The 26015-nt window shown below is 37.5% G+C and overlaps 1 protein-coding gene across 3 annotated transcripts in view; it reads right to left on the bottom strand.

Annotated features, from left to right (window-relative positions):
- Positions 1–7605: 7605 nt before the first annotated feature.
- Positions 7606–26015, bottom strand: part of LOC110462861 (DNA polymerase epsilon catalytic subunit A-like) — an 80821-nt gene continuing 62411 nt past the window's right edge. For all 3 annotated transcript variants that reach the window (XM_021517101.1, XM_021517092.1, XM_021517109.1), the window contains 12 exons: positions 25169–25407; positions 22886–22970; positions 21759–21962; positions 19447–19602; positions 18910–18981; positions 17942–18061; positions 16673–16758; positions 16194–16323; positions 15112–15323; positions 14359–14491; positions 12941–13050; positions 7606–11707 (listed from right to left, as the gene is read on the bottom strand). In XM_021517101.1, the coding sequence (XP_021372776.1) occupies positions 11635–11707; positions 12941–13050; positions 14359–14491; positions 15112–15323; positions 16194–16323; positions 16673–16758; positions 17942–18061; positions 18910–18981; positions 19447–19602; positions 21759–21962; positions 22886–22970; positions 25169–25407 (1620 nt within the window). In that variant the 3' untranslated portion in view covers positions 7606–11634. The remainder of the gene's footprint in view (positions 11708–12940; positions 13051–14358; positions 14492–15111; positions 15324–16193; positions 16324–16672; positions 16759–17941; positions 18062–18909; positions 18982–19446; positions 19603–21758; positions 21963–22885; positions 22971–25168; positions 25408–26015) is intronic.

The following is a 26015-nucleotide window of genomic DNA, read 5'->3' on the forward strand; positions in this document are numbered from 1 at the left end:
GTGGTTATTTTTAGCTGACCTCTGATTTACACATCAGTTGCTATAGTGACGTCAAAACGTGGAGGTTCGTTTGGGGAAAACAGTGCCCGTTTGGACATGAATCGACGCGTGTTTAATTAAGTGTTCCATCTAAATCAATATTTAAAGGTAGCAAGTGAATGGAATATATTTTATGACTATGAAATGCATTGATTTATTCTGTGTTGCCGTAGGCTCTGGATTAAACACCTGTCCTAAATTCCCCATAATGTTCAAAAAGTCAGCATCAGAATCGATGGGTCCTACCCAATATCGATATTACAAGATTCTCAGCATCAAAAATGACGAAATTTTATTATCAGTTGCAATGCAAATTATGTTTATATAAAACATTAAATGAAATTTAGCATAAACCTAACAAAAAAATCAAAAAATTAGTTTTAGAAGATTTTAAATCATCGATTTTAAGGCATCTTAATGGTTTTGGTATTTATGTTATTTGTCATAACAGGGCAAAATAAATTAAAAAACTTGCATTATAGAAATTATCGTTAAGTTTTTTTCTTTTCAATTGTCATGCAATAATGTCATTTGACAATCAGGAAGTCGAGTTGGTACATTGGTGACTTTTGCTGGAAAAAAATGTTGGTTAAATATAGTTATCAACTCGTTGGGATAATTTTCTAATTTTTCTTTAATTAGTTTTAATCTCTCCTATTTTGAGCAAAATATTGATTCTGTTAGAAGAAATAAAATTTACAAGGGAGAAATATGAGATCCATACATACATACATACATTCTGATGACCATGTAAATTGAATTAAGCTTAATTAGCCATGATTCTTCATTCGATATTGTTTGGTCATCTCTTCTTTTTTTTTGAGAAATAAAATAAAATTATAAGTTCTCAGGGAGATTGCTTTTTATTAATTGTTTTTTTTCTCACAATACTAACAAGCATTATGATCACACAACCTACATTTCAAGTCTCCATATTTTATGTCCGCATTTTCCCTTATTTTTTCCATTGGAGAAATATGGAGAAAATGATTTCCACATTTTATTTTCACAGAGAATGAATGGACAAAATACTGAGAAAATATGGAGAAACTGGACTAAAAGCCAAATTAAAAAAATCATAATATAGCAAAAAAATACCAGAATACTGCTGATAATTGAATATATATAGCATCTCCGATCAGCTTAGAATCCTGGATCTATGATAGGTCATATTTTCAATTCAAATTCTTTAATCATTCAGGTCAGTTTTTTTTTTGAAAGGATGAATTAGGAGCATAAATTTGAGAAGAAAATATCGGCATATATTCAGGTATTTGTGATAGATTCATACTCTAAATGGTAAAGTCAATTATGATGCATTCTAGTCTAACATTGCTCTGGTTTTAAGGTTTCAGTTGCCTTTGAAGTTAAGGATTAACTTAACTTAAGTTTTGTTTTTATCACATAATGTACTGTGTTATCCAGTGAATATACCCATGTCATTTTTTTCGCGTATTTGCCCATGTAATATGACCTATCAGCCCTCAAGTGATCGGCTGTAAGTTTCAATTGTTTCGATTGTGACGTCACAGACTTACGCATTGAAGTAAAAATGGCGTCTTTTTACATTTCAACGTTACATGAATAAAAGTTGTCGTTTTAACCGTATAAATGCCGCAAATCTTGATAATGTGATAAAAAGGATCTTACACACTTTTTCATTTCAGATGAAATTTATGAAACTTGTCACGAATTTTCATTTTAGCTCGCCAGAGGCTCTCTAAATTAAAAAATGCTTAGACTCGTTTCATAAATCTCATATGAAATGGAAACTTATGTAAGATCCTATTCATATAAAATCTAAGAGAAAAGAATAACTAAATATTTTGGAAAAAAAATTACTTGAAAATTTGTTACTGATCATAGCTTCATGTAAGCAAAACATTAGAAATAGGCATAAGAAGGTTGCCAATGTTAATGATAATATTGAAGAGTGAAAATTCATCAATTGACCAAAACAGAGAAATAAGGAATTATGGGTAAATGAGGATTCAAAATACACAAATAAATCATACACTGTTTATATCCAGTATTTGAAGTGTTTTTCACGGTCTGTGGATGGTAATTTTAAAATTCAAATCTTTGAAGCAGCTAGAAGTCATTAAATCGCCAGTTGGGTTAATAGTGTGTAAAGATATAAAGCAGTATGGAAATTTGGGATAAAAACATTAAAATTATGGATGAAAGTAAGTCAAGCTTCAGAGTCTTTTTAATTTTTACTGCATGTATCCGTATTCTTGAAACTGTTCTCATGCTCAATAATGATTTCTGTGCTCAAAAATGCAAGCCAACATTCTTGTAACTAGCTTGATTGAATCATATACGACAGTCAACTAGAGTACAGCAGGGCGGAACAAAATACGCCCGTCGAATGCCATATAGTGTTATATACTTTCTTACATTGAAATAAGATCTGCATCATTCTAAGAGTGGTTAGCTGACATGCTATAAAAAATGTAGAAGGAAATCTCCGGACAAAAAAATCAAATACTGAAATGAACAAAGGGCAATTACCTTTGCAAAAATCGTCGAATCAAAATTCTTTTAAGGGAGACACAACTTCATATCATGATTATAATGTACATACCAAGTTTCAAAGAGATCGGTCGAAAAATGTAGGAGGAGATTGCCGGACAAACAAAAGTTTAGGCCGGATGGACGGACAACCCTATACCATAATACTTCCGTCAAATTTGACGGGTGTATAAAAAGTCAAGTGTAAACATTGAAAACAGAAGTATTTTGCTGGAAGTCTATTCATAATTCTTCCACGTAGTAGGCAACATGTAAATTTTCATTAATTCATCATCGAAGCAAGGAATTATACACTTGAGCACAGAATCTGAGTTTGAGCATGAGAATGGATTCATGAATACGATTTATATGGTTCAGTTTTAAAAAGGTGACGTATCAAGTTCCAACATTGGTCTGAATATTAAGAACAGTTGTTTTTGATTGGTTTGTAATCCCTTAGCTAGTGATGAGGTTGCGGAGGGAGTATAGTGTTTCATAAGTGTGTAGGTTCACATTTTGTCAACACTGCTGTGACTTTAACGCGCACCATAAAATATGCTTGTTGCCAAATGCATTCATAGTACCGTATAGGCCGTCAAAATGCAGGTCAATCTACATCACAAATAATGTTCAAATGCTATACAAAGAAAAGAACATTCAAAGCGGGTTGCTACGATGGTAACTATGGTAGCTGTGGTTGCTGGGATAATATTTTTTTCACATACAACTTAATCTTGATATTACAATACAGATAGTGCATACTCATCTGTAAGTCTATACAATTTATGCAATTTTATGTGTCAATATAACTTTTGATGTATAATTTTTGTCCATTGCTGTCTACTTTTTTTTAATGGAAATATCTGCTGAGATCCTGCTGTAATGCCTGCTGATTTCCTGCTATAATATCTGCTGAGATCCTGCTGTAATGTCTGCTGAGATCCTACTGTAATGCCTGCTGATTTCCTGCTGTAATGCCTGCTGAGATCCTGCTGTAATGTCCACTAAGATCCTGTTGTAATGTCTGATGAGGTCCTGCTGTAATGTAGGCTGAGATCCTACTGTAATGCCGCTGATATCCTGCTGTATTGTCTACCGAGATCATGCTGTAAAGTCTGCTGAAATCCTTTTGTCATGTCTGCTGAAATCATGCTGTAATGTCTGTTGAGATCCTGCTGTAATGTCTTTTGAGATCCTGCTGTAATGTCTACTAAAACCCTGTTGTAATAACTAATATCCTGCTGTAATGCCTGCTGATTTCCTGCTGTAATGTCTGCTGAGATCCTACTGTAATGCCTGCTGATTTCCTGCTGTAATACCTGCTGAGATCCTGCTGTAATGTCCACTAAGATCCTGTTGTAATGTCTGATGAGGTCCTGCTGTAATGCAGGCTGAGATCCTACTGTAATGCCGCTGATATCCTGCTGTATTGTCTACCGAGATCATGCTGTAAAGTCTGCTGAAATCCTTTTGTCATGTCTGCTGAAATCATGCTGTAATATCTGTTGAGATCCTGCTGTAATGTCTTTTGAGATCCTGCTGTAATGTCTACTAAAACCCTGTTGTAATAACTGATATCCTGCTGTAATGCCTGCTGATTTCCTGCTGTAATGTCTGCTGAGATCCTGCTGTAATATCTACTAAAACCATGTTGTAATAATTGATATCCTGCTGTAATGCCTGCTGATTTCCTGCTGTAACGTCTGCTGAGATCCTGCTGTAATGTCTGCTGAGATCCTGCTGTAATGCCTGCTGATTTCCTGCTGTAACGTCTGCTGAGATCCTGCTGTAATGTCCACTAAGATCCTGCTGTAATGTCTACTAAAACCCTGTTGTAATAACTGATATCCTGCTGTAATGCCTGCTGATTTCCTGCTGTAATGTCTGATGAGGTCCTGCTGTAATGTCCACTAAGATCTTATTGTAATGTCTGATGAGGTCCTGCTGTATTGTCTGCTTATTTCCTGCTGTAATATCTACCGAGATCATGCTGTAGCGTCTATTGAAATCCTGCTGTAATAACTGTTATCCTGCTGTACTATCTGCTGAGATCCTGCTGTAGAAGCTGCTAAGCTAATTTAAATTGTTGATACGCTTCAAAGCTGCTGAATATTTATACCCACTTTAATTCTGCTGTAGGTACTACTAATTAATGTATTAACTTTTTATTAGGTTTAAAATACAGCACTGTTTTAGTGGAGTACGGCTGTTATTTAGCAATAGCCTGCCAAAATCTGCTGGAACTAAACTAAATCCGCTATTGTTCAAACCTGGAACTTGAAAAGCAATTCCTTTTCAGCGAGGAAGCACAGTATGATGTTGGAGTAGATTTGGTCCACGGGATTCAGGTTTTTGTACAGAAATGGAGATGGGACTACATTTTTTAAGATGTTACGTAGCCCTTTCACCCCTTTAGATCAAAATGGACTCATCCATATCAATGCATGGTAAAGTCTACTAAAGTTACATAGGGGTGAAAGGGTTAATAGTTATGAGTTATCAAGTCGCTCACTTTCACTCTCTGCACCCCTGGAATATGTCCTAATTGAAGGCACTGACTAGCTATTTGATTGGTTTCGATAAAACACTAAGGTTGAACCCTGTCCTTTGAAGATTGCAGAGAGTGATACCAGACATTCAAAGCCAGTTGATTTCAGTTATGCGACTGAAAGATTCTTTTGATGTACATCAAAGGAGCAAACTGGTCTTCTATTCTCATTCACAAGGTGATGCATACTGAGCCTGACATATTCCATGGGGGCGGTGCATAGAGTGAAAGTGACCATAAGCCCTGGCATATAGAGTATGTCGATTATGGGCATGATAAGCTAGTCTATAAGTTTATTAAATATAAGGCCAAGTATCTTTAATTTTGAAATATTCTCACCAGAGTCTACAGTACTAAATTAGTACCTTTTAGTCTAAGTATCGAGTCTGCATTACTTGGTGGTACCGTTTAAGTCTCATCTGTGTGTTTGAAGGAAAACTCATCCATAGCATCTAATTTGTCTGTAAGGTGTCAATTTATCTGATTTGTTGGCAGCACTTAATTTGTTATTGACATTTATATAAAAAAAAAAATGGCCGACCTTGATCCATCCATGACATCATTTGTCTGTGGCATTTAATTTTTCTTAGGTATAAGTACAATAATAATTCCAGGTTCTTATATACTGCTTTATCACAACCTAGTTTGTAGATCGTCTCGAAGCGGTTCATCCGTGGTTATAGGGCCTTTGCAACAAGCTAATACCTTTCTCAACTCCCTGGGGAGCATACAGCCAAAGCTGCCATTTTGGAGCTCACAGCTAGCATTCAACTATTCTAGCACTGCCCAACCACGTACTCATTTACAGCTGAGTAAACTTGAACAAGCGGAATAAAGTATCTTGCTCAAAGATACAACACAGTGCCGTGCCGTGACTCGAACCCGCAACACTTCGGTCACGAGCCCGGCGTCCTACCACTGGACCGTGTCTCTTTAATTATTTGGTAAGTTGATGTTGTTTGATTTGTAGATTGGTGAGTGACATTATTTGTCCCTGATATTTGCTTTCTTCAAGATTTTTTATGACATACCACGTAATATTTTTCTTTGATGTTTCATGGCTTCTCAATCTTTGTGACACAATTTTGTTAGTGACAACATTTGTCTGTAATTTTTCGATATCTTGGAGACTTGTAAGTAGCATTTGTCCTTAACATCGATTAGGTGTGATGCTTGACTCAAGACATTTGTCAGCCATTTCTTAATTGCAATATTTAATTTCATAGATTTGGCATTGATATTATTTGTGTGATACTTGCTTTCTCCAATACTTTTTCTATATGATGTTTGATGGCTTCTGTCTTTTGAGAAATGTTAATGACGTCTGTCCTTAATGTTAGTCATACATATGGTGCTTGAGATTTGCGAGATTCATCAGACATTATTTGTCTGCAGTATATGATTTCAAAGATTTGTCAGTGATGTTTACTTTCCCAGAGATTTTTTTTACATAATTTTCTTTGGCCTTTGATGGCTTTTCAATTTTTGTGACACAATTTTGTCAGTGATGTTTTTCATCAAAATTAAGTGATTTTTTTTGCTCATTTGCAAAACATTTTTGGAGGCTAAAATTGTATTTACCCCTATTTGCTTTTAACTTATTCACCCCTTAAATTTCATAATTAACTATTCCAACTTCCAACCTTTGAATTGGAAGAGTTAAAATGTGTCTTCAGGGGTGAATGAGATAAAGTAAGTTATTTTGCAGAAACTAGTGATGGATGGATGCTATCCACACTAAAATACATTCTGTCGGAAGTTTTTACTTAAGGATCCCTGTCACACTGCACATACATAGAGTAACCTCCCCTTAATTTCGTTTTTGATTTGATATAACTGTAGCAAAATTGGGCCAGATTACTTCCGTTAACCAGGAAGCTCAATAGGTTGGAGTGATAAAATAACATCCTTAAGCACAAAGGTTCGATTCCGGGGCTAGCCATCTGAATGTTTACGCTCGGAACACTGATGTTGATTATATTGTTATTTCGCATTTATTATTTTTCATAAAAGTCCCGAAAGGTATGTTTTTTCCCCAAGAAATTATTTATCAAAGCTATACTCATGACGAAAAAATAAGTTTCTAATGCGTATGCAATTTTCTGGCAGTGGTACGGTATTAGGAAATGAAAATTGGAAGTCCATGGTGGGCGATAACAGAGTAGAACAAGGGAAATAACTCTTTCAGATTTTGAAAAAGCTCCTTTTCAAATTATTTTTTTTCATTGTAGAAATTATTATTAATCCTAGTATGGTAAACACTTTCTTGTGAAGATATTATTGTTGTCACACATACTTGCTAACTCTCCCTATATTTGAGGAAGACTCCCGATTTTGGGCACTAAAATTGAACATTTTCAACCAGTGGATTTGCTAAACTATTCCTATTTTCAGAGATCTGATGATTTTCATGAAAATATATACATGCCAACTCTCTCACTGTAAATTCATGATGACCGTAAATAAATCCCTATGAAGACGAAAAAGAAACCACAACAACAAAGCTTTGTATTTTTTGGTTTTTATTTGTATTTTTTTGTATAAAATTGAAAGTACAATGTATCAGAAAAAAATCCTCATATCTCATTGTTTTCATGTGCAGAAATTTGCTGAACCCCTTGGTAAAATTACACCACAGAGTAATTAGCTATGAAATAAACAAATGCTGTAGAGCTAGAAATCATGATTTCAAAAGGAAAATATTAACAGAAGTAACTAAAATAAAATCTGTTCACTATTTATTTCTACCTTGCCAATTGTTTTTGCTCTAAGTTTTAAAACCAACTCATCCAGGATTTAATTTGGCTCTCCAGTGTTTTAAAAGTACATAATTAAATATGTCAAATCACACAATATCCCCCTTTTGAATTCACCTTTTTATGTAAGGGGAAAAAGGGCAGAAATACATATATTTTGAAGTAGTATTTCACACTTCAACTTGAGTTCTCAACTTAACTCATTCACCCCTGAAGACACATTTGAACTCTTCCAATTCAAAGTTTGGAATAGTTCATTATGAAATTTCAGGGGTGAATGAGTTCAAGACAGGAACCAGTTGTTATCACAGCTCAAATACCATCATGTATTAATCAAGGAATCTGCCTGATCAGGCCGCTGTTTTTATAGAATCTCCAAACTAGGGTTCACAATATATAGATTACTAGCAACAGGTTGATTTCAAAAGTTCTACGAGCCAACCTGATATCTTAGTAAATATTGAAATTTTTCACTACTGGGGTGTACAATTTTATATAAATTACTAGCCTAGAGGTTGATTTTGAAGTTTTACCAGCCCAACCTAATATTTTCTTCCAAAAATATAATGAATTTTTCACAAACCCCATCATAAACCAACTTGAGCAGAGAAGGATTTTTTCAACTTTCTCTAATGCTTGGTACACATTAAAAAATCTCAGAATTGTTCATCCAGTAATTTTTCTATCTGAATTTTACAACTACCCTTCATGAATTGAGAAAAAGAAGCACTTTTTAGCAGCCTGTATTCACCTGTAAAACTAGGCAAAATGATCCCTGTAATAACTGAGTTTTCATTATAAAGACATGGAATATTTTCTATACCTATTGACCCATTCACCCCTGAAATTTCATGATGAATTATTCCAACCTTTGATTGGAAGAGTATCATCATGAAATTTCAGGGGTGAACGAGTTAAAACATCTGTAATGAGAAAGCTCTGTTAAAGTATATTTATCACAATATATACAATACTACCAACAGATTCAAAAACTCATTTATTTTCAATTTGAATTTGTGTGAATTAATGAATTTCACACAGGAATAACTCACTAATTTTCAGAAACAACTTATATAATACATATAGGATCTTACATGAGTTTCCATTTCATATGAAATGAAAACGAGTGCAAGATCCTTTTTATCACATAATCAAGATTTGTGGCATTTATTCGTGTAAAAGGACAATTTTTATGCAACCTTGAAATGTAAAAAGCTGCCATTTTTACTACAATGAGTAAGACTGTGATGTCATGTACTTGTCCTAGGCGTGATCCAATCACAGGGCTGATAGGTCACATTACAAGGGTTAATATGCAAACAAATATGACATGGGTATATTCACTGGATAACAGTACATTATGTGATAAAGTTTTTTATTTACTTGCTAACCATGAACTTTTTTTCCATCTATATAAATTAAATTCCTGAATTTTATACAGGAATAACTCACTAATTTTCAGAAACAACTTAAACGAGTGTTTTACTTAATTGCGAATCATGAACTTTTTTCCAATCTACATTAATCTATAAAATCTATAAAATTTACAAAACAACCACATACTACCGAATTTGATAGAAAATGACTTAGAAAGCGTAGATAAAACACTTTATACAGTATACACAAACACAGTGTTTCATTTACTTATGAATTGTCAACATTTTATTCAATTTACATAAATCTATAAAATTAATTTATTTTACATACATGTACACACAAAATAAGCAGCACTTCTATCGTCATACAACTCATTCATCTCTTAAAGTCATGATGGTACCTTACCAAATCAAACACTGGGCGAGTCTAGTTTTAACATGTAGGGGTGAATGAGTTAATTAACCGTGTAGAAAATTTGATTTCCTTTATGTTATTTTTTGAAAATCAAAGGAAGCACATCAATATTGTACATGTATCACAAGTTACGAAAATGATTATTTTTACATATTTTACAAGAGCTGAAATCACTCGCATGCAGGTCAACCACAGACTGCGATCTATCCTCTAGGATTTACAGTGATTTTGCTGGCTGTTGAAAAATTCAGGACAATTTGTATTTTAATCAACATACTTTTCAGTAAAGCATGATTCTGTAAAAAAAAAAGATTCACAAAAGATCCATACCATCACTCTTATGGTTATAATTGCACCTTAATAAGTTAAAATTTGTATAATCTTTTAATCATGACATTCCCCCCCCCCATTTGAGCAAATAAACCGGCTGGATCACTTAACCCTTTCACCCCTATGTAACTTTAGTAGACTCAGCCATGCATTTATACGGATTGGTCCATTATGGTCTAAGGTGGTGAAAGGGTTAATTTATCATGCACCTTAAACAGGGATATCTCACAGGATACCCTGTGCTAGATTTTTCTACCTCATTTTATCTTTCTGGCACCTTTACACGACATTTCGCTGAATTTTCACAAAGTGATGTTTTCATCCGTGTGCTAACGGCTCGAAATTGGCAATCTGCATAAAATAATTATGTTTTGCCGTTATATTTATTTGCAGCCCAATACTGGATACTTGTAGACTTGAATGAAATTGAATTGAAATTTTTGAATTAAAACGTGTGAGAAAAAAAATGTTGCAGAATCTTAGCCCTCGACCGAGATAAGCTGATCTTGCTCAGTTAAAGGTAACAGATTTGATTAATATCCTCAGAATGCAGATCTGAATTCTCGTCTCGGAATGGGTTGTTTTTGGATTCATACTTTCTTAGCTAAACTGACTTCTAACACAAGACCACTATAGTAAAATTCCGAGTGAAATCTTCTGTTTTGTAAGTTATCTCCCTTGCCTCCTCGACTTGCTATACCCTGGTAACTGTTTTTCAAGGGAAGTTATATTCCTTGAAAGCTAGACTGCAATACTCAAGTAAGGTTTCCTGAGTGAAATTATCACTCCACAGAGCCCACTTTGCATGGGTTAAGATTTCCGAAGTTAGTTGCCACCATGGCCCATGTTCTTTTTAATCATCTTCCTTCAAGTCAAATGCTTTCCGAGTAAGGTATTATCTCCCTTGCCTACTTGGCCCAGTTTCCCAAGTGGTTTCTTTTGCCACCTCAGCCCCTGATTTTTGAGTTATCGTCCTTGAAGACCAATGTTTTTTGAGTAAAGATGTTATCTCCCTTGTCACCTCAGCCCCTGATTTTTGAGTTATCGTCTTTGAAGACCATGTTTTTTGAGTAAAGATGTTATCTCTTGTCACCTCAGCCCCTGATTTTTGAGTTATCGTCCTTGAAGACCATGTTTTTTGAGTAAAGATGTTATCTCCCTTGTCACCTCAACCCATGTTTTTTGAGTAAAGATGGTATCTCCCTTGCCACCTCAGCCCATGTTTTTTGAGTTATCTTCCTTGAAGACCATGTTTTTTGAGTAAAGATGATATCTCCCTTGCCACCTCAGCCCATGTTTTTTGAGTTATCTTCCTTGAAGACCATGTTTTTTGAGTAAAGATGATATCTCCCTTGCCACCTCAGCCCATGTTTTTTGAGTTATCTTCCTTGAAGACCATGTTTTTTGAGTAAAGATGATATCTCCCTTGCCACCTCAGCCCATGTTTTTTGAGTTATCTTCCTTGAAGACCATGTTTTTTGAGTAAAGATGATATCTCCCTTGCCACCTCAGCCCATGTTTTTTGAGTTATCTTCCTTGAAGACCATGTTTTTTGAGTAAAGATGATATCTCCCTTGCCACCTCAGCCCATGTTTTTTGAGTTATCTTCCTTGAAGACCAATGTTTTTGAGTAAAGGTGTTATCTCCCTTGCCGCCTCAGCTGGCTATATTTGGGTTCATCTTGATGATCCAGTCCACTGTCTCCATCAGTACTACCATGTTATAATGACTGTGAAGTAGAAAGCAGTGTTATAGTGAACCGATGTGTCTTGCATAACCGGAGCAAAACTACTGTATACCGGGAAATGTTCCATCAAGTCAAATATTCGCCATTACCTGTGTACCGCTATTTGTTGTCATGATCAATTCATCCTTATTACGGAGGGTTTTATAACGTTCTGTATGGAACCCAGCTCGGTAGCAGGGGGGAAAAGGCGAAAAATAAAATTGCATCGAAAATTTTCTCGGTATACAGTATTTTCACAAGGCAAGATATTGAAACACCAAATACATTCAATGGGGTATCATCAGTTGCAACAAGGCAAAATATCAATAGACCCCCATATCCAGACAAAACTTCAGTATCGAAAATGTACTAAGGGCTTTAACTCTGCTTATAGTTGGGTACAGAACACAATTTTAGTGTAAAACATCGACAGAGGTACTTCTATACAAAATCTGGCAAATTTGAGCGACAAATATTTATTCCGGAAACAAAATTATTTACAGTAATGAAGGGCAATAACCCTGTAGATAGTACACGACATGACCTGATTAAGGTATGTGAGAATCCGTAATCCCAGGATGTACCCACATACACAATTTGTCAGTTGTAGGCTACAAGGCCTGAATAAAGTGTTTCATGTTACAATGTGAATGTTTCTTTGGCCCTGTAGTTGACCTATACATAGCAACAGTGATCTTGGCAATGACCTTTTGACCCTAAAATACAAAATCATCTGAGATATTCTTATACTTGACTTTTTGTATACACTTTGATGAAATCTGTTAAATAATGAAGTCGGTAGAGTCATGACAATGAATTGGGATGCAATGGGGCAAAACATGAAGGAAATGGGTATTACTGTTCCCCCATCCCAACTAATAGCCCTATTCCATTTAACTTACTTTTAAACACTAATTTTCATTGTTTTTTTTTTATTTATTTTATAAGTAGTTAAAAGTTTGACATAAAGTAATTCTCCATTCGAGTAGGTACTCTTAATCCACGAATCCATGAAATGGTTTTTTTTTCCGGGAAAATAAGACAATTGTGCCCCATGAACATTTCTGATTTCCCAGTAACTCATACTCAAAGATAAAAATCTTCATTCTTTTTTAGATAGTTTGTTTTCGTAACCAAGGCCATGATGTACATTTATTTGAACACTAGGTCATTGAAGATAGGTTTTTAATTACAAGGTAATTGAGGACAGATAGTCAAAGGATGGTGTATGCTTACCTGGCGATGCCTCTGAATGTACAGAGCCTCTTCTCGAAGTCCTTAAGTGCAGCTGTGGTTGTAAAGTCTCCGGCACACTTACAGTACTTCATCATGTTACTCTCTTTCACCTGGGCAACACAAAAACAAACAAATATTGAGCTATGTATGGTGAAAGTTAGGTAAATATCACCTGGGCAACACAAAAACAAACAAATATTAAGCTATGTATGGTGAAAGTTAGGTAAATATCACCTGGGCAACATAAAAACCAACAGAATATTGAGCTATGTATGGCGAAAGTTTGGTAAATATCACCCGGGCAACACAAAAACAAACAAATATTGAGGTATGTTTGGCGAAAGTTCGGTAAATATCACCTGGGCAACATAAAAACCAACGGAATATTGAGCTACATATGGCGAAAGTTAGGTAAATATCACCTTGGCAACACAAAAACCAACGGAATATTGAGCTACATATGGCGAAAGTTAGCTAAATATCACCTGGGCAACACAACAAGAGGCCCAGAGGGCCTGTATCGCTCACCTGTTTCTTTTGTTACGTGAAACTGACATTTAGGTAGCTTAAGACCATTTGGTAACTAAAACACAAGACATTTTAACATCTCTTAAACAGTTCTGATGGTTCTGAAGATATTGTTGTTTAAAACTTAAATTTTAAATTTTAAAGCTTTTAACCAAAGTTGACATTTGAATCCCGATTTGCACTTAAAGTTGACCTTTGACCTCATTACTGTAATGAAGAAAACAATTCACACAGCTGGTCAACATAACAAACCTAAGTATCATGACTAGTCCAAATGGTTCTTAGGATATTGTTGTTTGAAGTTTTTAACATATTTGACCCCTGTGACCTTGAAAGTAGGTCAAGGTAATTTTAATGAGGAAACTTTATAGCACTCCATCCCAGGTACCTACTGGCTAAATATCATGACCCTTGGCCTAATGGAACTTGAGAAGGAGATTGTTAAAGCTTTTAACCAAAGTTGACATTTGACCCCGAGNTACATGGACACCCCCGCCCCTTCCTCGACTCCCAGACTCACCCCCTGACATTTGACACATTTCAGGTCCTGCAGTACATGGACACCCCCGCCCCTCCCTCGACTCCCAGACTCACCCCCTGACATTTGACACATTTCAGGTCCTGCAGTACATGGACACCCCCGCCCCTCCCTCGACTCCCAGACTCACCCCCTGACATTTGACACATTTCAGGTCCTGCAGTACATGGACACCCTCGCCCCTCCCTCGACTCCCAGACTCACCCCCTGACATTTGACACATTTCAGGTCCTGCAGTACATGGACACCCCCGCCCCTCCCTCGACTCCCAGACTCACCCCCTGACATTTGACACATTTCAGGTCCTGCAGTACATGGACACCCTCGCCCCTCCCTCGACTCCCAGACTCACCCCCTGACATTTGACACATTTCAGGTCCTGCAGTACATAAGCCATTGACTTGCGGTTGATGGAGTCGATGAGGCACTGTTCCATCTCTGTCATGTCATAGGCTGCCTTACACTGTACACACGACCACGCCGCACTGTCAAGGGAAAAAAACAACGTAAAAGTGAGAGAAATCTGCGTTCTGACCTTCGTGAAAAAATATTTCACTCATGTAGCAGTAAACAGTTTATGTTTATTTTCAAACTACCCCAAAAAATGTATTTTGTGTTTACAGTTCTAACCCTTTCACCCCTATGTAACTTTAGTAGTCTCTACCATGCATTGATCTGGATGAGTCCATTATGGTCTACAGTGGTGCCTGCTTTCCCCTGATGACAATGAATCTGTTGACAAAATGGTAATGGTTGACATATGAATAGCAACAGTGACCTTGGCATTGACCTTGGGACCCTGGAATATGAACTCAATCATGGTATTCTCACACTTTACCTTGTTCATACCTTGATGAAATCAAAATGGTCGAGTCGGGACAAAATGAATTGATGGATCACCATGGATCGAGATGAAACAAACATGCAAACATGGGTAAACAATTTACTTTTTTACCCCTGAAGACACATTTGAACTCTTCTATTCTAATTCAATAATTAAATGGTTGGAATAGTTCGTTATGAAATTTCAGGGGTGAATGAGTTAATATTATTTTCTGATAATATTTTGTACCAGTATAACCCCTTCCATTTCATGCTAGCTTACTTGGAGTCATTGTGATTGAGGTAGGGATCTCTGCAGAGGTCAAGGTCACGGACATGGTTACACGATTTGCATATGACCTCCGGAAGGACATAGGACAAACAAGGATCAAGGAACTTGGCATCACTGGAGAACTCGCCTACTCCAATCAGCTTGAGAAGGTCTCGCTTCAGCTTGGAGATCTGTAGGGTGATATTACTGTCCAAGGCCAACACCTGGGGGTCAAGGTCAAATAAAGGTCAAGGTCAAGCAGAAGTTTGGAATAACTGTATCTGTATTATCCTTATACAGCTCTGATCTACAAGACTAGTGCTATCTAGCAATTATGTGGCAATTTGAAGTTTAAGAACGTCCCGATAAAGAATGTTTTTTTGGCAAAGTTCACTAAATTTATTGACCTTGTGAAAAATATTTTACCGAAGAAATTTCATCCTCGATACTCCAGGGGTTACCCTCACTTACGTTATCTGCATCCCTGGAAAATGTCATAGCAAATTGATGGCTCAGTGTGCGTCATCCTTTGGATTTGATGTACATCAAAAGAATCTCGGTTGCATAACAGTTAAATTGACTAGATTTGAAGTCAGGTGTCACACTGCTGTAATCTTCAAATTTATATTTTTACCCCAGACCAACCAATCAAATAGCTAGCCATGTGCCTTCAATTTTGCTATGACATATTCCAGGGGTGTAGAGAGCAAAGGTGAGCGTAACCCCTGGAGTATCGAGGATGAAGAAATCGGAGCTTAGGGCAAAGCCTAACCCAAGTAAGTGAATTGAACAATATAGGTCATACCTGCCCTATTTCACGTACTGACATAGTACTACTCCTCAAGATGTTTCCACCTACCGGTTAGTATACAATGTATCTTGACTAGAAACTTTCAATATTTGACAATTCGAACTAAAAGCAAAGTCTTAAAAAAATGTCATATGGGTAGAGCAACAGATAAGAAACTTCATGAAGCCTCCTTCGGCAATTTATTTATTTTTAAAAAAAATCAGGTTCTCTAGACTTAGTTGTGAATTAACAAAGTTGTTCTTCCAGAAAGTAACTGTCATGTATTTAAGTGTCAAAGCCTTACCTGACAGACACACTTGACGAACTCCAGGGCCGGGTTTTTCAGCAGCAGGTGAGAGCCAGGTCTCTGAGGGAACTCTATGGCAGCATTGTTTGTGTTTCCAGCCAGCTTCTTCTGAATTTTCTGCGTAATACTGGATGATAGAGTAATATAGGTAAGGTTGGAGAGGTGCCAAGGTAAGGGTACTGTTTTCTTTTTCTTTTCATGGTTCCAAAATATTGTTTACTTGCTGAAAATTGATCAATTTCGCTGGATTAATTGCTCGCCGATTTCAGTTCCAGCGGTCTTGGCACACAGTGTTGTGGTAAGAATGGATTAATTTCCTTTTTATTTTGCAGGTGTTTATTGCAGAAAAAATGTTTCCGGCGAATATCAAGAATATTAGAAACCCTTAGAAAACACCAACCACTGCAGTAGTTCTGATTACTGGCAAGACTATCTGCCAAGACATAGTTTCTCTTTGTAAATTGATATGGACTTACGCAAACATCTGCTGAGCAAGTTCGCCAGCTATCAGTTCCTGAGAAAATGTCACAGTGGCCGGGGTCGCACTCGTATCCAGAGGTTTCTGTGGCCAATCAAACAGACGGAAACAATGAGTCACAAATGAGATAGATACATAAGTAACATGAATGTTAGAACACTGACAGGTCATTAGGGCCCATGCCAGGCTCTAATAATGGTCTTGTAAAACTTAAGGCCCATGGGGCTCACCTGGCAAATTCAACAAGGGCCGTTCCAAAATTAATATTATGGGAGATGGGGTCGACTTGAGAATTTGTAGGTAAGTAATCTAGGGCTGCAACGATACATTTACATGACCATATGATACGTATCACGATACAATACATATCACAGTAACAGTAGAAGCAAAGTGAAAAGATATGTTGCAAATTTTTGATGGCAAAATTACAACTGGAAAGAGACTTGGTCCAAAATGGACTTGACTTTAAAGTTTCACACAATTCACGTCTTTTGACATGCATGCAGAGCTGGAGCTGTCACTCGCCATGTGGGAACGAATATGAGTGGACTAAATTTGTGACCTCCCAAAAAGTATTGTGTATTTTAACGTATTCAAAATATCGCGATATATGGTCACACGATATATTTATCTATCTATCTACCGTTAATGACCAACTTCAACTAACTGAAGCAATGTCTGTGACTGTGATTAGGAGTTTGACTATGCGTTGACCAGTTACATGACTGACCTGCTGTGTCTGTGAGTTTGACTATGCGTTGACCAGTTACATGACTGACATGCTGTCACTGTGAGTTTGACTATGCGTTGACCAGTTACATGACTGACCTGCTGTCACTGTGAGTTTGACCAGTTACAAAAACTGACCTGCTGTGACTGTGACTGTGAGTTTGACTATGCGTTGACCAGTTACATGACTGACCTGCTGTGACTGTGAGTTTGACTATGTGTTGGCCAGTTACATGACTGACCTGCTGCGACTGTGACTGTGAGTTTGACTATACGTTGACCAGTTACATGACTGACATGCTGTCACTGTGAGTTTGACTATGCGTGGACCAGTTACATGACTGACCTGCTGTCTCTGTGAGTTTGACCAGTTACAAAAACTGACCTGCTGTTACTGTGACTGTGAGTTTGACTATACGTTGACCAGTTACATGACTGACATGCTGCCACTGTGAGTTTGACTATGCGCTGACCAGTTACATGACTGACCTGCGGTGACTGTGAGGTTGACGATGCGTTGACCAGTTACATGACTGACCTGCTGTGACTGTGACTGGGAGTTGTGGCGACGTTTGACCGGCGTGTTCCCTGGCGTGAGTCGCTGGTGTTCCTCCATCACGTTCGTATACACCGACAGTATGTAACCCGCCACTATCATCTGTAATGGAAAATATCAACATACAACATTGGATAGAGCACCCTATCTAGAACTAGAGATTTATAGAAAGTTTCTATAAATCTCTAGTTCTCTCTAGGGGGTACATACACATTTTATTTATGGATTGATTTTGAGCAAGAAGAATCTCTCTCATGGAAATTTCAAGAAGTTGGCAAGTTCGCTCCAGTCATATCAATTTATTGAACTCTTTCAATAAATTAAATATGACACACACACTCATACAAGATCCTCCATTTCCCACACAGGAAATACATATTTACTTACTCGAAGCTAGGAGAAGTACAGTACCCAAAATCACAGGTCATTTCGAAAGAATGCTCGTCTGACAAGGTTATTTTTTTTTAATATTTGTTCCATTTTCCTTCAAGTTTAGATGGACTTACACCAAGAACAACAAAGAAAAGTGAAAAGTGTTTATCTTTGGTAAAGCTTATTGTAATATCTTTTTTCATCCTGACCAATATCATATCGCGATCCAAATGGTTGAACTGGTTGAACCAGACTTGTTCGTTTATGAAATAAGGTCGGACCCAGTATAAAAGTAGTAACCTGATGCTGCTTTCAGGCGAGCCTTGATAAAGCCTTGCAAGGCCTGTGTAATCCTTTACATGTCCGCCAGGATTTAAACCCGAAATGTTGCATTTAAAACGGACAAAACGGTTGAATCGTATTCACGAAAGGGGCCTTTGTACAGATCTTATGACAACAAATCTGACATAGTTCAGATAAAATTTTACCTTCAAATACGTGACATAAATGACTTTGTTATTTAAGGGTCACAAAACACAAAACCACCCACTGTTTACCTATTCTGTGAATGATCTTACATTAAAGTTTGTCTGACACGCTCCAGCTTCCGGTAGGAAATGCATGATATTCCAATTCATCTCAATCTCTGGCTGAAACCGAAAATTTTGAAAGAAATTAATTTTCAAACACAAAAATTAAGTCATATTTGATTCATTTATTGTGTTGTGCAGAAAATGTCAACAAATCAGGGGTGCAGTAAGCTAACTTATTATGCATAATTCTATCTCAACTTTGAACGTAGCCTTTACTAATATAACATATAAACTTAACAAGTTCGATCAGAATCCGGTCATATCAAACTACTGTGCAGAAACTGGAAACTTATCGAAGCTTAATATACATATTAATTATGCACAGACTTCGCCTTAGTCTTTGTTAATTGTACATGGTTAGAAGTTTCATCAAAATCATATGATATTTAAGCACGTTTGTACACGCTTAAGTTTCATCGAAGTATAGGGAATCAAAATGTGGATATTGCTGTTAAGCTGTATACGAACGAACTGAAAGCAGTATACAGTAGATCTTTTCGTAAATAAGATAAATACACAAACCTCCTCCCCCTCATCTGACTTATTAAGCTCCTCCTCCTCCGCCTGTTTTGGCTCCTCATCCTCACTATCTTGTTCCGCCTCTCGGTCGGGGTCGGGTTGGGAACTGTCCGTCGTTGCAGCCGATGGCAGTCTTCCCTTCACTCCCCCGTAATTAGCCTGTGGAGAGAATCATAGTTTAAACTACAATGGGAACTAGTGTGATAACCCTTTCACTGCTGTAGACCATAATGGACTCATCCATATCAATGCATGGTAGAGTCTACTCAAGTGTCAAAGGGGTGAAAGGTTTAAAGTCCTTTCAAGCAGGTAAGGTGTGAAATGAAGACAGTGTCATAAATCTCCCTTACGATGGTCTACAATATAGACATCTCTGAAATCCAAGGGTTGTCGTCTCGCTCGTCTTGTTATACAAATCCCCTTTACACCCTTAACCCTTTCACCAATGCAAACCATAATGGATTCATCCATATCAATGCATGGTAGAGTCTACTGAAGTTACGTAGGGGTGAAAGGGTTAGAATATGTTATGACTAGAGGCATCATGATTCACCACGATGCACTTGTACCACGATTATTTATATTTGTTTCACGATTTTCGATATGTCATGATCTGAATATTAGTATATGCGGATTCAACCAAAACATCCGTAAGATGTTCAATTTTATTGGCTGATCTCTTAACATACAACCAATCAGCAGTGAGGATGCAGTTTTCACAAAGCATTCATAACGAATTGGTAAAGAAATGAAAATCTGTGATGCTCTGGCAAACTTTTTTGGAAACACTACAGGGTTTCATGTATTGACAGCAGAGTCTTCAGAACATAAACTGTTTGCCGGATATGTCTGTGTGTGCGAGACTATAAATCAGACCAAACAACAAACATGGTGACACATCTAAGCAGAGTTCACCGCATAAAATTGGAAGAACGTTTGAAGACCTGCCTGGGAACATTGAAAGGGAATTTAAACCCAGGAATCTCTCAATTTGTTTGTATTTTATCCAATCGAAATAATCAAATCGTTGTACAAAACGAGACACATATCAAATTGCGGGTAATGTGTATCGTGACAGCTCTAGTTATGACAAAATCAAAGACACTTTAGGCGACACCCTGCTGATCATAAAAGTCGACTACTCGGATGTCCTTGATGAAGATCAAAGGAATCATGTGATAGTGTAAAAGTAAACTCAACATTTGAACTTAGAGGAAGCTCTTCTGTAATCTTCAAAGGACAGGTATCAGCCTAGTGATTAGTCTGGTCTATCTACCCAATTAAACAGCCTTCCCCAATCATTAACATTTTTGTCATGACGGCGGGGTCAGCAGTCTAAGGGAGATAACTCTTCGAAAATGTACTAAATACATAGTCTACAGGTCTATATTTTATCAAAAATAATTTTACAAAGAATTATCACATCATTTACAATAACGAAGGACATTTGGGCTTTTCCATAAATAACCATAATGAGAGGGGTGGGAGGCACCTTTTCAGAGACTCACCATCCATCAAATATTAGAAGTGATTATCAGTAATGGTTACACCCCCCNCCCCATTGTATAATAATATGGGTGCCTCCCACCTCCCCCACATGATAAATTATGGAATAGCTATATTTCAATAATAAATGAGCCTTCTAGAGTGATGATGAAATATTTTTATCTAAACGTAAGTGACATTGACCTTAAAACAAAACAACTTTTTCTACATGATAAACGTACTGAACTCATTCCCCCTGAAATGTCACCATGAACTATTCCAACCTTTGAAGGGCATGAATTGGAAGAGTTCAAATGTGTTTTCAGGGGTGAATGAGTTAAATGACATTAGTTGTTGATAGGACTTTAACCCTGTACAACCAACAACTGCATGATAAAATTGGTAAATAAGGCCACTTTCGCGTATCCGGTTCAACCAGTTGAAACGATTAAACCTGTAAAGAAAACGTATCTGAACCGAGGCTGACCTCAGGAATATTCGACATGTGTAGATTGAGGGGTCCAGACATACCTGACTGAAACTAAAATGCTGACTATTGCTTGTTTGTGTTATTTCTTTCTAAAACAATGTCAAGCCACATGTAGTTTTTAAGATATGTGATGTAATTCAGTGGACGAATGACAGAAGGGCATAATATTCTTGATATATCATTATTTGTTCTCCGAAACTGTGCATTTTTAGCTCTGCTTATAGACTGGTACAAGTGTGTTCGTTTATCGTGGAATATTTCTGCGCCACCTGTACAGTTTCAACCGGGATAAGCAAATGTAACCTTAGTCTCAAACTTTAATGATTATTTGTATACTTACTGGATCCAACCAAATAGAGTACTCCCAGCACTGCTCATAGGAGAGTTCAACCAAGTGGAATAACTCTCGGGACTTTATGCTGTTGGTGATATACTCCACGTAGGATAGAGCATCCACCAGGCGGCGCTTCTTTGTACACAGAACAATTCGATTAAAGTTGGCGTACACTATCGTTGATCCAAGGCGTTTGAATTCTGCTATCAACTGTAAAAGGTTTTGGAAGACTTGATTAGAATTATGGACAAAACAACTAATTTTTCCTCAAAAATAACTTATTAAGTAAAGCCTATTTTTTTTTGATTAGGCCAAAAAAAAAAAATCACTTGGTTCTCAGGCGATTTATTTTTTCAAAAGAGATGCGGCAGGGAGGTATTTTTTCCCCTCATTTTACATGGCAAAAATGAGATAAGGGCGATTTTTTTTTATTGTGTAGTTTGTAAAACGTTCATTGTGGGCATTACCTTGTCTAGTTGTGTAGAGACCCGTCATAGAGCAAGCCTCCGAAAATCCCCTACAATGTTCCAGGCGAAAATCACGAACCCCCCCATTCCTTATTTGTACTGAAATGAGTGCCATTTGTACACTAGACTAATAAGTCATAATCATTTTAACGCTTGCCTGTCCTAATCTTCATTCAAACGTTTTCGGGACTTGGGTGACCAACGAGTAAAAGCCACATGCGGACCAATTTTCCGGATTTTTTTAAAGACGGCAGCTGGCGCTTTCAGGATTTTTTTTTTATTACTTCCCAATAAAATCGGAAATGCGGTGCCCTAAAATGAAATGCGTGCGGGCCAAAAAACCAAGTAAATAATTTTTCCAGACTTACACACAAGGGTTCAAATCCTCCAATTTCGTGAATACATAATTGACAATTTAAGAAACTTGTAATTGGTAAGATAAAATATCAACCCTTTCACCCCTATGTAACTTTGGTAGACTCTACCATGCATTGATCCAGATGAATCTATTTTGGTCTGCAGTGGTGAAAGGGTTAAGAAGATCACAGAGCACAGAGAAATAGCACAGTGGAATAAGCTCACCGGCACTAAGTGTGTACCAGGTGAGCTAAAAATGCGTTTACAAACACTATAAATATTCAATATGTCAACATTTTGTGATATTACCTGCATGAAGACTTTTTTCATCATGTTGTGCAGAGTCCTTCTCAGTGCTGGATCGTAGAGCTGAGCTCCGGTGGATCGCAGCCACCTACAGACAACAGAGTAAACATCTATAGTGGAGTATAGACAACAGAGTAAACATCTATAGTGGAGTATAGACAACAGAGTACACATCTATAGTGAAATATAGACAACAGAGTAAACATCTATAGTGGAGTATAGACAACAGAGTAAACATCTATAGTGGAGTATAGACAACAGAGTAAACATCTATAGTGGAATATAGACAACAGAGTAAAAATCTATAGTGAAATTATATCTGTAACACAGCTGAGCTCCAGTGAATCGCTGCTATCAATAATAATATATTCCCGCGGTTCAGAGAATAGCGGAAATTACTTGTCTTATCGGGGTTCGATACAGATGTTACCCAGTGTGCTCAGCCAATCGGATTGGCGCTATATGTAGGATGTGCAATACATGTAAGTGTATCGGGGTACGTGGGTCATTTTTTTAGCCGCCATTCCAGCGCGATGGTCATATTGAATTTTATTAATATATATAATTTGGCAGGGTCAGCAGATTAGTGTAACGTGGATATGGTAGAGTAATCCCAGCAATTTTAAGTTTCGAGCCTTGAAGGGCTGGTCGCATCTCCTGATTTGTCTGGTGTATTTTTCAGATTGGGTGGCTTGCTCTGCTTCCTATTCTCTACTATATCGCAATGATTTTTTCTCTTGTGTATCAAAAGGGGAAAGATACAAATACACGTACAGAATAATATACATGTAGTAATAGTATTAGCACTGCCCAACCACATACCCATTTACAGCTGAGTAGATTGGAACAAGTGGAATAAAGTGCTCTTGCTCAAAGATACAACACAGTGCCATGCCGTGACTCGAACCCGCAACCCTTCGGTCACGAGCCTGACATCCTACCACTCGACTACTGTGCCTCCTAATGTTTTTCCTTTATTTCTAACTTTCAGAACTCGCCTCATCCTTGAAATACGAGGGTTCCACTTTGATAACCATATCTTTTCTGCACCCCTGGTATATGTCATGATAAAATCAAAGGCTCACGGAAGGCTGATTGATTGATTTAAGGTATAAACACCTGACAACTCAATAGGCTGATACCTGTCCTTTGACGATTAGGGACGAGCTGCAACCAAACTCCATTTTAACGTTACGCTGTGTGATTCCTTTGATCATCACAAAAGACATCAGACTTGTCAACTTGTATTGTTTAGGGGATAACCCTACAGTATTTTGATATTTGTGACAGTATAATCACGATATACCGCTGCAAATTTCAAAATACAATAGGCTTATCCCCATTCAGCCAAAACCATGAAAAGAAACGACGATTTTAAGATAGTTTGAGCGTTTTCCTTAAATTCTTGGTCACTCTGCCGTGGATTGGCGACGTCAGGAATATTCAAAGTGAGGTGGAATTACATTGACATTTCGGGTCACGCTATTGTTCCCGACATCATGAATAATCAATTTCATGATGTGTCAGGGTCAGTCGGGGTCATCAACATCATTAACAATCGCCATCTGGGCTTCATATGCAAATGAGACATTTGCGGACTGTATATCGTGGTTATACCGACGCAAATTATTTTGATTGACCAATTAAATGCCGTTTTACATCTCAAATGAATTAGAATGTCCTTTAAAGAGCCCTTGGTTTTGTCATGACATATTCCAGGAGTGATGAGAGATATGAGTACCAAGAAAGGAATCCTTGGACTTTGAGGCTGTGATACCCATGTAGTTTATCACCTAGTGTTTACCATCATATAGCATTGCCACTATATAACCTTACCAAATTATGTTGGCACTCATATAGCCTATGAATGCCATGGACCGATTGTTGACGTCATCATTATCGTGACATAATAATTGTTACGTTGGATACCACTGACCCTCCCTGGGTGATGGCTGTTCTATCTGTTGAACAAGCATACATGATACATACATTATTTGAACTAAATGGTGAACGATAATAGGTGTGACTGAATTTTTCATGAGATGAACAGATTTCAAAACTGGTAAATATAAGTATTGAACTGCTTTCAGTTGGCATTCATAGGCAATATGAATGCCAACTGGACAAAGGCATTCATATTGCCTATGAATGCCAACTGAAAGCAATTCAATGCTCAACCCTTTCACCGCTATGTAACTTTAATAGACTCAACCATGCATTGATCTGGATAAGTCCATTTTGGTCTACAGTGGTGAAAGGGTTAATTGTCCGACACCATGGTATTACCTGTAGAAGTGTATGATCTGGTTGTCTGCGAACACATTTCCGTACATCGTCACGTCCTTGACCCAGCCCTGTACCATACTCTTTAGGATACGGAACGTGGTTGAGCACAGTGCGGTCTCGTCGTAGCTGGCCAGATAGGTGGCAGCACCTTGTCCCTGGACCATGTCCTCCAACGACGACTGCGGCATTGTGTCGAAACTCGCAGCACTCGCTCCCTCCTGGTCATTTACGTGGGATGACTAGAGAAACAGAAACAAAACAAAAGATCCAAGCCATTGCTTTTTATAGTGCTTGAATTTCAATATTGTGGTGTTGATTTTTTGCACAAAACCTTTAATATTAGATTAGATCTTATTAAATCTTTATGTACGGTAATTGCAATGATCCTGGGGTTTAAATTTCTCATAACATCATTAACTTTGAATAATCTTTACTAACATTCTATCATATGGACAACAAATTTGTTGTGTTTGTATTTCACTTTTATCCCCAAGCCAGGTAAGGAATGTAGCAAAAATGTCACCCCTGAGACATGTAACTTAACAAAAGTAGACAGTTATAAGAAGGAAAGATGCTTCATTTAAGAGAATGTGGTTCAAACTCCACCAACACAAAGGGTTAGGTACCTGGGTGTGTTAGGTTGGGGCCTTAAGAGTGCTGGGGTGCAGAGGCGGCAGCACTACCTCTAAAATTATGTTGAAAGCCACACTAGCGAAATATAACTCCATACAAACACAAGGGTAAGTACCCAGTTTTCTTGAGGGTGTAGAGTGGTGGGGGTGTAGAGTGGTGGTGGGGGTGTAGAGTGTTGGGGTGTAGAGAGGTGGGGGTGTAGAGTGGTGGTGGG

This window comes from Mizuhopecten yessoensis, unplaced genomic scaffold, assembly GCF_002113885.1.
Source record: "Mizuhopecten yessoensis strain PY_sf001 unplaced genomic scaffold, ASM211388v2 scaffold1471, whole genome shotgun sequence".
Classification (NCBI taxonomy): domain Eukaryota; kingdom Metazoa; phylum Mollusca; class Bivalvia; order Pectinida; family Pectinidae; genus Mizuhopecten; species Mizuhopecten yessoensis.